The sequence below is a fragment of the Vulpes vulpes genome, chromosome 11 (assembly GCF_048418805.1).
Source record: "Vulpes vulpes isolate BD-2025 chromosome 11, VulVul3, whole genome shotgun sequence".
NCBI lineage: Eukaryota > Metazoa > Chordata > Mammalia > Carnivora > Canidae > Vulpes > Vulpes vulpes.
The window spans coordinates 18,755,932-18,768,674 of NC_132790.1; the positions used below are offsets into that span (position 1 = coordinate 18,755,932).

The window sequence follows — 12,743 nt, forward strand, 5'->3', positions numbered from 1 at the left end:
CTGCTTAGCAATGGAACATATTCTGTTTTACTTATACATTTTCTTAGACAGGAAATCTGAACAGAAGAAATAAGTCCCATGTGCTTTGCCTTTCCTAACCACAATGGATTGCCAGGAGATCGAGGCAGTAAGGTGGGGAGGACATCATAAAGAGATCTTACTTCAAAGACCAAAGCAAGATCCCAACTGCACAGGATGCCTCCATTCAAAATTGTAATAGAGCTAGAGTCTTTTTTTTTTTTTTTTAAATAAAACACAGATTGAACACAATCATCTATCCAAATGTTCTTCATCACTAATTTCATTCTCAATACTTCTGCCCCCAATCAGAACCACACTTACTATTAGGAAACCCACTAAATCCAACTATAAGGCAGTGGCTTAAAGCAGACAGCACAGACTGTAACAGGCCATGACAGTGCTCGCTCCCTGGGGCTCTCTTTCAATCACTTTCAATTTCCTTTCAGGAGAGAGTCAGGGATTACAGGAGTTGGGGGGTGGGTGAGCAGACCAGAGAAGCTCAAAGCAGTCAGGGAACCAGGGTAATTCACTGCCCCTCCACATAACCTCTGCAGCTCTCTGGGCTGAGACATGAGCTAAAAAGGCTGTCCCAGGGATGAGAAGAAGACAAAGGAGAGGAAATGGAAAATCAATATCCATCCCATAGCTCTCATAGATTGTTCACATGGAGGTGGGAAGGAAAACCAAGTCCAAATCGAGGCACGGGCGGGGGGGAGGGTGGACAGAATCTTTTGATCTGGCTCCTGCCATCCCAGGTGAGGCAGTTCTAAAATGGTCAATGGAGGTGGCCTTTGACTACAGTAAACTAGAAGCCTCCAGGGTAAGGGTCTGGAATTTTACTGTCACAGAGTGTATGACAAGGAGGGATCTGTGTCTGAAGCAGACAGTCCCCTGAGAGGGTCTGAGGAGTCCTGTATGTTGGGTGTTCTCAGGACTTAATGTGCATAATGAAAGGAAGGAGAAAGAATGGATTCCAAAGACTGGGGTGGGAAAGGGAAAGCTGAGAGACAAGGTCCTCTGTAAATAAGTCATACTCTGATGCTGTCCTTAGAGAGGCTGGACAGTGAGGGGAAGATCCTCTGCTGGACGCACCTCCCATTCTCCCTTCGTGCAGGGGGAGGACATTTTCAGATTGTGGAAGAGAACTGAAAGATTGGAGGTTGCTGTGCCAATCTGATTTGGAAGATTGGTGGTTGAGCCTGGAGAAAGATTACTTTTGAAGATGATTAACAAAATCTGTAAAGCATATTTCCCACAACAAACTCAAAAACACTTTAATGCTTGAAGGACTATGAGCCTCCTGCTGATATGTAGCCTCAGGTTAGCAGAAGCAAGATCCCAGATGTAAAAAGCTTTCCCTTCTCTCTTTCCTCAAAATTGAATTAACCAGTTCCAGGGTCCCACTTTAAGTCCCTGAACCATCACCCAAATAGCCAACTACCTCCACTGGATTTTAAGAAAGAGGGCAGTACCACAATTCACCAAATATGAATGTGCAAAGCAAGGGGTCAGGTAGGGTAGAGGGCATAGAAACGCAAACCCTAGTCACTGCCTGCAAGTTAGTCAAACACTGACTACACAGCAGGTCAGAAGAGGATAAGAATTGACCAGACATTAAGGAGCCAGACAGGCAGAGAGAGAGGCCCCTGGCTTGGGAAATGGTCATGGAGGAAATGGCACTCTCATAGAGCCTGGCTACATTAACTTGGCCTCATATTATTAGCTTCCAAGCTGATGCTATAGACCTCAATAGGGAAATTAAGTAAGTTGCCATCTTGGATCTCAGCTCTCCAGCAGGATAGGATCTTCAACTCTGTGTCCCCGAAGCTTTCTCCTTACATATGCCTACATGTTCCATCCAGGGTCTGTGGGAGAGCCAACATTCATCATTCCCACAATCCCTTCCACCTCTGCATCTCCATGCAACTATAGGCAAGTATGTGCTCTTCTATCCACCATCACCTCAGTGACCCTATTTCAGAGGTGAAACTTGGCCTATCCCTTCCCTGAATCTGGAGCACCAGTGTTGACAGAGCTTCAGGATTCAAGGAGAGGAAAGAGAGAAGCAAACTGTGATTTCAGAACCACATGGGTTTCTTTACTAGGTTCAAGTCAAGACAGGGCAGTTTGGGAACAATGAAGATACGATTGAAATCCCTGGGTAATAGAGAGGAGAGAGCTGGATTGTCCTGAGCCACAGGCAGACTCGGAAGAGGAAGTCTCAGAGCAGATGCAGTGAACTGACTACAGGGCAGAAGGAAATGGGGACCTTTCTTAGCACAGGATTCAGAGGTTTCCAGAATGGATGATATAACAAAGATGTAAGCATCACACCTTGGTCCGTGGAGGTATGTAGTCAAGTGCAGTTGGATACTCTGATACATGACCTACATCCTCGACATCCCCCAAGTTAAACAAGTTTGAAATCCTGGTTTCACTTAGAATATTTTATTCCCTATTTATATGACAAGCCTAGGTCCACCAACACCTTCTCAAAAGTAGCTTACAACTCATGCCTCTTTCCATTCCCATTGCTTCCAACTGAGTTCAGGCCTCCTCATTACAGGCCTGAATCAGCCCCTTATAGCCCCTATTCACCCTGTCCCAAGCATCTGAGACACTCCTGCCAGATTAATCTAGAGAACAACTGGAGCACTTCAATGTGTGTAACTGGTATTCTTCTCACCTATTTTCCCAACTAGGCTATGGACCTGTTGAGGTCAGGGATGTCTGTCTATCTATCTATCTATCTATTTATCTATCTATCTATCTATCTATCTATCCATCTATCTATCTATCTTTTTATGACCTGCACATGCTATAGAACTTTGCATGTAGCAGATGCTTAATACAAGTGTCTTGAGGAAATATATGAATGCCAAGGACATATGGTTTGGTTTCCAATAATTAAATCCCAGTAGAGAAAATGTACATTTACATCTAATTTCAGAACCTCATGAGAATTAAAAGAGGTCTAAGCAGCTTCCATTTTTGAAGCTGTCAGTGTATTAAAATCTGAAGAAACATCTAAGAGTAATTCAAAAAACTGTTGCATTTTGAATGTTTACACCTAACTAATGTTTTCACCACACACCTACAAAAGCATAGTTTAATAGAATTGTGGTACTCTTGAGTAATCATGACACTTGACCCCAGCATACCAAGTTGTGGCCAGCCATGGGACCCAAATTTAAAGTTCAATGACTGTCATCTTCTTTCAACTCTGTCAGAATATTTCTGTGACTCCAGAGATAAGGCCAAAAGTCCTCGTGTAAGGCTCTGGATGAAGGTAAAACAGGTTACAAAAGGTCTTCCTCTAGCTTCATCCCATATAGGCCCTTCTTCAGTTTACACTTCTGGCCTTTTGCCATTCTTGTCAGCAGAACACGAGAAAAGTGGCTGCATACTGATGAAGGTATTCTGTTAGTCATCCATGCTAAGTCTGCTCTATGTGCTCTATGCCGGGGGCTGCACAAGGTTTGGATATATAGGGAGAAACAAAGCAGATGTGGTCTCTGAGCTCATGGAACTCACAGATTAGAGAGGGGGTACAGGCAACCAGCAAGTGAATGATCATTTAGTTGGAGAGTTCAACCTTGTGAAGAAATGCAAGCAAGGCAGCATGTGAGGGAATGAAGAGTGCAAAGGGGTGGAGGCAAGAGCACATACTTCAGACAGGGTGGTTGGTGAGGTCTTTCTGAGGAGGTGATTCTGTAGGGGGGACACTGGAGCTGGAGAGGAAAAGGAAAAGCATTCCAGGCAGAGGGAACAGCATGTGCAAAGGCCTCAAGACAGGAAAAGGTGGGAGGTTCTGAAGACACTGAGAGAGAGGCTAGGGTAGGTGGAACGTGACAAGGTTTCCCAGATAAAGCTTCCTAGTAAGTCCATGTCCTCCAGGGTAGTGCCATGTGGCGTTGACTTGGTGAGCTGACAGGAGACTGTGGCAACAACGTGCAGGCCCTAACAGGCCTGATAAAAAGATGGCAGTGTGGTCACTGAAATTTTTATAAAACCAAAGTGTTACCTAGGAAGTTTGAGAAGACTTAATAAAATAGGTTGGACTTTCATCTCGGGATGTGAACCAGGAAATGCATTAGATGGCCTGTCAAGGTTCCTTCTATTTTGAGGATTCAGGGATTTTTATATATTTGGAAGAGAGATCTTAAAAATGTTCTGGTATTGAAGCATTCTGAAAAAAAATCCATATTCCCAGGATATTACAGAAAAGATATTTCATCTAAACTGCAAAGAATTAACAGGAACTTTGCAGGGTTCTAATAGTAACTGAGCTAAGTAGAAATAGAATGTTAACATGCTTGATCTTGGGAAAACAAGAGAAAGTCATCCTGACCAGAAACCTTCTGAGAAGATAACACAACGCTCATCTTTAGGGCACTCCATAGACATTGGTGGGGGGCCACATGTAGTCAAGTTCAAGAGGCCAGGAGACGGTGAGCTTCCCAATGTCAATGCTATGAGAGAAGCTATGCCAATGGATCTCGGGGACAGTAGAGACACCCTTAACTGGGAGTCTAGGTCTTATGTGCTCTGGGTCAAGGAGATGTCCTAAGGCCCCTGGAACAAATCACAACAACTGTAGGAGAGAATCAGTAAGAAAGAAATAGACAGGAGTGAGAAAATAAAGAGCATAATGAGAAGAAAAGGAAATAAGAACTAGCAGAGCAGACTGTTTAGAGGTATCTCAGTACAGAGTACCTGCTCCCTCCCCAAATTCAGTATCAAAAATATTAATTAAAAAACAATGTTAAAAATGCTTTGGAACATCATTTCTCCCATTTTGTCAGTAAAAAGGTTTTGTGTTTGTTTATAATATAACACAATTCCTAAAGAATTAGAAGATGACACACCACTCATTATGGTGAGACCATGAATCATAGATATGTATTTCCAGACATAACCCCTAAAACTGGGTCAGTAGTAATTTAGGTAAGAATGTTTTAAATGCATAATGATGCAGATTATCAGTATTAGATCAAATGCAGCTGGAAAGAATTTAGTTTTCTTATGGTAGGTCAGATTTTACTAAACTTGATTTTGGCCATCATAAAAGATAATTATGTGACTCCAAAACTAAAATAAATCTAAATGTAAAATTGATTTTATAGGGATAATTCCTTTGTTGCTTCTTTTTATCTTTTTTTCCTTGTACTCAATTTCCATAAATCAATGTTGAAGATACCAGTTTTTATTTACTTTTATTTTTTACCACAGTTTTTATATTTAAATGAAATATATTTCTTGAGGTGTAGATTACTTATATATTTTCTAGAATAAATAGTGATAATTATAGTGATACAACTGCTATAAATTCATTAGAATTATAGCAGTCCTCAGCTACATAATCTAATAAAAGCACAGTACTATCACCTTGTATCAATGGGGACTCGATCAGAAAAATTAAGAGGCAGAGTAAAAACAAATAGGAGATGATTTCAATGGATACTTCATCTGAAAGATTCTAGTTTTTGAAATACTGAAGGAATTTTTTTCCAAGTCTGCACCACTACATGAATGCCATGACAGCATCAAACAGAGCTCCAGTTATATTTAAGTCTATATCTAAAGAGAAATCCTAGTGATAAAATCTGAGGAGTTCTTCTAAATCAAATGGCAAACAACCATTCATTTCCTTACAGAGGAATATTTTAGGTTTAGTTCTTTGATTCAGAATTGGAAATGATGCTAAAATAGGTTTGTGGAAAAATTAAATTATAAACTGTCATATTCCATCCCACTTAATGTGAATGAGCAGAGTCTCTAGGATAAACTCGATTAACATAAAAAAAGGGTAAAATCTTATTTCTGTTTCTAGAGAACAAATAAAAAAAGATGTTTTAAAAATGCCCCCAAACTGTGCTCATACTTTCCAAATGACAGCACATGCTATTCCTCTATCGCTCAGGCAAATTTTCATTTTAAAAAAGCTGCTTTCTCCATCTCTCTTCTTGAAATCTCCTACGGAAAGAGGATTTTTACATCCAGCGATTGGGAATTGGCTATTTAACCTCAAAGCCACATCTGTGCCCCATCTGAGTCTTGGGAGACGCCAGTTGCAATGAAAATGATCATGACCAAGGCAATACTGCAATCAAAATGGCAGCTCAGGCTTTGGTGTGCTTACCAGATGCAGCCTGTACAAAGGGCATGATGTACATGCTAATGCTTCATTCTTAAAACCACCCACATGTTGCTATTATTACTATTCCTCTCTCACAGAAAAGGAAATGGAAACATGGAGGTTAAGTAATATGTCCAGTGTCATGCACATAAGTAAAGCCAGTTCACCTGATCCCCCGAACCCTTGCTGCTTATCACTGCACTAAAGGATTTCTCTCCTGCTTAAAGCACAGAGCATCCCACCCATAGAAAGCAAGTAACCCTAGGCCTGGGGGCTCTAGGCCTTTCAAAGGCTGAAGAAGGTCAGACATGGAGCCACTCTGTGTACTATGGGGACAGCCTGTGTGTGACAGCTAGGGCAGGTCAGAAGCATGGGGCATAAATTCAATAGCACCAGGAGGACAGCAGGAAGAGTGGTTAAGAGCTCAGGCTCTGGTGTTGGCTGAATCAGGGCATATCAACATATGACTTTTTAAAATTTAAACTCTTTGACTTGGGCAGCTCCGGTGGCTCAGCAGTTTAGCACCGCCTTTGGCCCAGGGCCTGATCCTGGAGACCTGGGATCGAGTCCCACGTTGGGCTCCTTGCGTGGAGCCTGCTTCTCCCTCTGCCTATGTCTCTGCCTCTCTCTCTCTCTCTGTCTCTCTCTCTCTCTGTGTGTCATGAATAAATGAATAAAATCTTAAAAAAAAATAAACTCTCTGACTTAAGTTTCTTCTTTCGTGAAACGAAAATGATAACTTTGGCATCTTGTGCAAAGTTGTGAACTACCGTAAAATTATGCCTATGAAGTTCTTAGTACTTGACATGGGAAGTCTTGGTGATGTAACTCTACTACTATGGCTAAGTGGAGCCTACGTAGGGAGCTCAGGAGAGGGAAGGAGGAGCCCACTGGTTCCTTCATGTTCCCATCTTCATGTCTCTAATACTGAATGGACGTATGAAAGGCTACGGGCTCCAGCGCTAATCAATGCTACTACTGGCAAGAGAGGAAAGAGAGTGGTCCTTGCCTTGCATTCAGAAAGGAAGGGGGCATTACTGACCGGGCCGACGAGGTTGGCTCTGTGACCTGGCGCTGTACACGGACGCCATGGGCACAGTTCTCCGGCCCCCCCGCCTGGGTTGAGAGGGGGATGTCCGGGGACGTGTGGCTGATCTTCATGGAGGAGTCAGGGCAGGGGGTGGGAGGGTCTAAGAAGCCCTCACTGTTCTCCTGCTCATTGGTCTCTGTGTCCGTGTAGTTAAGAGGTTCCCGGTTGTTGTCTTTGCTACCAGACAGCAGGCCTCGTTCTCGCCACGGAACCCAGCAGAGCTTCCAAGACACGAAGAGAGACACGCCAAAAAGCGCGAGGCCACAGGCAGTGACCACGAGGGTCAGCAGGCTCACCGAGATATCTGCAAAGAAGCAAAGATCAAAGGTCAGTGTGGCTGCTCTTCCTGGGCCCATCCATTGCACACTGCAGGCAGATGACCCTTTCATCCATTCATCCCTCGGGAGCTGGCCGCAGGGTCACCTGATTCTGGCGTGGGGACAGTGGGACTCAGAGACAGCATAGGGAAGGTAACAGGCAGGCAGTATTTCCAAACGATGAACGGTCTGCTCTAGCAAGAGGCAGGATATATTCAGGGAGACTAGGAATGCCCTCTAAGGCAACTGAGACCCTACACCAGAGCAACATAAATCACTGGGGTTTTGTGAGCAGGACAGTTTCAGCAGTCCTTAAAAATGACTCGGTAATTTCAGAGAGCCGTGTAATAGAATTTGGGAGTTGTGTAACAGTTTTCTAAATCAAAAGAAACTGGAATGTTTTCTTTCTCTTTCTGATATTGATTTTGAAGAATCTAAGCAACGTGAAGCTCAAGTCCTCTGAAGCCTCAAGGATATCCTACAGCCAGTGGCCGGGTGCCCGGGACCCAGCACCAGCCATCATAGTTTGGGTCTCCCAGTAGCACTCCCCGAGACAAGTATTCAAGGGCAGGTGGTTTATTTAGAAAGTGAAGAAAACACAGGTAGAGGAGTAAGGAAGTGGTCCAGGGAAGGCGGCCAGCAAAAGAGGCTTTACCAAGCCAGTCACTACAGATGGAGGTTACATCTCCTGGGCAAGAGTCACACCTCAGTCACCCCCACAAGAGGCAAGGAGCTGGGTTACGTAAAACGTCAGCTCCCTTAGTCAGGGATTGGAGGGCAGCTCTCACGGGGCATTTCCCACCTGCAGCACAAGTGGTGCAGTCCCAAACTCCCACATTCAAATAAATGCAGAGGCTGGCCTTTGGAGGTCAGCAGGCACGCGCTGAAGTGGTGAGGGTGAATGGATATGGCAAGGCAACCATAGCATCTGCTACCTAGACCGTGTGACCTCAGCTAGGGCCCATGGCAGTGCAGTAGCTATGCCCCTAACTCCCAGAATACAGCCCACCCCCCTTCAGGCTTCTGCCCTGTGCCTCAGTGGAGTCAGGGAGGCCAAGGCATCAACCTGAACTCATTCCTGGCACTGTGGTGGTTGTAAACCCCTTATTTTAAAGGACACTCGCACCTGCCCTTACTGTGCTCCATTACACTCAGGAGCTCCAAGAATTCTCCCAGGTTTTGCCTTTACTGTCCATCATCAAAATATTTGCATTGCTTCAGCCCAAGTTTTCTGAATGTCCATTACATGCCAGGTACTGTGCTCGGTTTAGGAAATTGTACAAGGGAAAACATGACAGACACATTCCATACTTTATTCATAGACTCATATTCTTATGAAGGAGATAATTAGGAATAAGTTAATTTTCACATTATCAATTATCCACAGCATGCCAACAATCCACGACATGAAACAACTGGTCTTTCTGCTGAGACATGCGTGTGAGGCCCAACCGCAAGTCACTTACCTACTGAGCCAAGCTGACCACCCACCATCCGTGTGCTTTTCAGCATGACTCTGAAGATACTCGATCATTCTTATGAAATGATAAAACAGTTTCTTCATGAAAAATTGCTCTTGAGAGAACGCCAGCTGCTAGGGCTGGTGATGGATCTAATGTATCTCCTCTATGCCTCCCCATCAATCTTTGTCCTTTTGGTGAAATTGTATTCTATCTCTGCTCGACAATACTAAGAGTTTCACATGGGTTAGTGAGCTCAACTCTGCCACCTTTCTCTCCTCTAGTCCCACTGAAAGGGGATTAGCAAACTCTACAGCAACTGAAAACAAGGATGGGTTCCATCAATCCATCAGTGAACCAGTAACGTTGAGGAATTTCTAGAATTGTTTTAAAGTTAAAGCTAATTAGTACTGAACATTTAACACAAGCAAATGAAGTGACACTAAGGAAACAATAAAAACTAAAACTCCCAGGTGCAGAGCAGCAAGGGCAGGGATGGCAACAGGAAGGAGAGTCAGTGGGGGCAAAGTAAGGGGCACCAGAAATCACACATTATGGAGCCTTAACACAAGGCAGGGAGAGAGCATGGTCCAGCCACAGGCTCCATTGCATTCTGATGGCTCACACAGGAGCATGGAAAATTTGTCAACACAAACTTCTAGCATAGGTAGTACTGCTTCTAGCATGGAAAATTTGTCAACACAAAATTCTAGCATAGGTAGTACACAGAAAGGAGGAGACCCTGTCCCAGTTAATCAGACTGCCACAGCAAACATCAACTCCTACCTTGTCCAAAAAAAATCTAAAAACAAAACAGGCTCCACAACACAGTGAAATCCCTTAACACATAGTTATTCAAACTGAGACAAAACTCCTTGCCTGTTAATCACTTTGGCACTGTCCGGACACAAGACACTGCTACAAGACACCAGCCCAGACTGGAGTTGGGGCACACTGGAAAGCAGTAGTGTTCACCAGTACAATGTACTAATTATATTGTTATTCACCCAGTATTTGCTCTCCCCCCTCTCCACCACAGTGCCCCCTTATGCCGAGGAAGGAGAATAAATCCCAACCCCTAGATAATGGTTTTGTCCATGTGACTTGCTCTAGTTGATAAGAGTAGATATGGCCCATGCCACCTCTGACCAGAGTACTCTTGGCTCCACCTTCTCCCATGAGAAGAAATCTTAAATAAAGCTCACTCTTCCAACTTAGGACAGAACCAGCTGTGGGGCAGAGCTGTAGCTGATCCACATATCCATGAGCAAATCCTAGAGAGTTGATGTTTTAGGTCACTAACATTTTGAAGATGTTTGTTACCATGGCAAAAAACGTTGACTAACACATGACCATATAATTTATTGTCTAAAGTTGGGACACCTTAAGAGAGAGGGGTGCCTGGGTGGCTCAGTCAGTTAACTGTCCAAATCTTGATTTTGGCTCAGGTTATGATCTCAGGGTTGTGGGACTGAGCCCTGCATTGGATGCCCAACTAAGTGGGGTGTCTGCTTGAGATTCCCCCCTCTCTCTCTGCCCTCCCCCCCACAACTTCTGCTCACACGCATGCTCTCTCTCAAACAAATAGATAAATTTTAAAAAATATATATAGAGAGAGAAGGGGTGATATTAATAATCATTTGGGACAAGAGACCACACAGTACCCAGGGTAGACTAGAGCATATGGTCACTCTGGACTCATCACCTTGGTACAATATAACATCACAGGGTTAACATGGCATAGACAACATACTAAATAAAAGAAATTAAAGCCTGGGGTCACTTTTGCTAGTAACCACAGGGCCCTGACCCAACTCAAGAATGTCCCCAGCTTGTTAGCTGACTTCAGCTCATGCACCAAAAAAAATCCTCAGCTTGGGGCTCACAAGTCCAGTCATGGGGAATCCATGAGAGCAAGAATATTGTCTATCTCAGCACTGAATGCCAAACAACTAAAAGAATGCCTGGCACATAGTAGGCATTCAGTAAACGTCTGATGACACCACCCGAGGAGTGCTGTAACCATCTGCTACATTTACCATGAATTATGGTTGTGGCCTACACACCCTTGGAGGTGCTACTCACCCTCATAATCATTATGGATTTGGGAGCATACAGGTATTACAGAGAATTTCTGCAAGTGACAAAAGTGGTTTTTTTCTTACTCACACTAAAGTGCATGTGTGTTAGCAATGGGCCAGGGAATATCTTCCAGAAGAAACCAATGATGACCTACACAGACACACCAACCACTGAGTACAATCATCTGGGCTTCTGTTTTGCAAACAACTCAGGGTACCCTCTGGACAATTTTCTTTTTTCAGAACAAAGTGTTAGAAAAAACTGCTGTGGAGTCACTACGGCCATAGATACTAGCCACCTCAGACTCACAATCTTAGGATAGGGAAGAGAATCAGCTCAGAATCACACAATAGCTTTGCTTAGAAGAGAAGTTATTTCTTAAGTTAGGTGGTAGGTACATGGCCAGTTGTTTTATGATTGATCCTGAAACCATATGTTATCAATATATATATATATTTATATATATATATATATATATATTCTTTGGCATTTATGGCATATTTCATAACAAAAATGGAAAAAATAGTAACATCAAAAAATGATTATTCTAAAGATAAATTTCCTTAAAAATGGGAAAGTATAATTAGTTCTTTTGTCCAAGAGCCAAGAGAATAACCAGATGGTGATTCAGGGATGAAGGGAGGCAAATGGCAACCCAGTTCTGCTCCAGATCCCTGGAGGTGCTGCTGCTTGGGGGTGACTGTGCATGAAAACTATACCCAGACCAGACATTGAGTACATTTTTCCAAGGAAGATGTGGCACAGAAGATCCTGCAATCAGGTCTGACCATCAGAACTCTCTTCTAGCTGCTATTAGATGTAGCCATTGGACATGATGTACTGTAGCAATACCCCTCAACACCAGATACAAGACACCATGACATCCCTACACTCAACAGATATCCCTATACATCTATAATTCTAAGAGATCCATGCAAGCCTAAAGACTTGTTTTGGAATGGCAAATATTATTGTCCAATGAAAGAAAGGCTTCAAAGTCCATAGTCCATACACTGTACATGGACAGATGAATAGTAGTTGTTCCCCTAAACTGTGAAGGGGCAGGAAGAGAATACATAAGCTGACAACCAAAGAAAAGCTATGGGACAAATGAGCACCTCAAAAGAAGTTAACCAAGCTGAGCCATTAGAATAAACTGGCCCTTGACATTAAACAAATTAACGTAAGAGGAAAATTAATTCCTATACTCAGTAAGATTTATAAAATAGTGAATAAAACTAAGAAATATGGATGCAGTAGTGATCAGAATCAGACAGCCTTGAGATCCCACCTGATCTTTTAAGAAAAGAAGATTGTACCCCTAGAATTCTACAGCTAGCCACATTATCACAAGAGGGGGAAAAAGGCATTTTTAAGCAGTCAGTGACTCAGAAAATACACCATTCATGTACCTTCTCCTGCATCAAACCTAAGAAATTCTCCAAACAAACAAATAAATTTTTTTGTCAGAATAGAGAACCCAAGAAAAGGAAAGATATACTATATAAGATATAGACTTACATACTGTGTATCACAAGAATTAGTGATAAGCAAAGAAAATAGCACAAAGTGCACTAAATCTAAGTTATTGCTGTTATGAGGTTATGAAGTTCAATGTAACTTCTCAGGAAAAA

The 12,743-nt window shown here is 43.0% G+C and overlaps 1 protein-coding gene across 2 annotated transcripts in view; it reads right to left on the reverse strand.

The window, feature by feature from the left end:
• Positions 1 to 12,743, reverse strand: part of SYT9 (synaptotagmin 9) — a 189,817-nt gene that overhangs the window by 128,010 nt on the left and 49,064 nt on the right. For both annotated transcript variants that reach the window (XR_011995106.1, XM_072725732.1), the window contains exon 2: positions 7,203 to 7,554. Coding sequence is in view for 1 of the 2 variants with exons in the window: in XM_072725732.1 (XP_072581833.1) it covers positions 7,203 to 7,554 (352 nt within the window). In the remaining variant the exon portion in view is untranslated. The remainder of the gene's footprint in view (positions 1 to 7,202; positions 7,555 to 12,743) is intronic.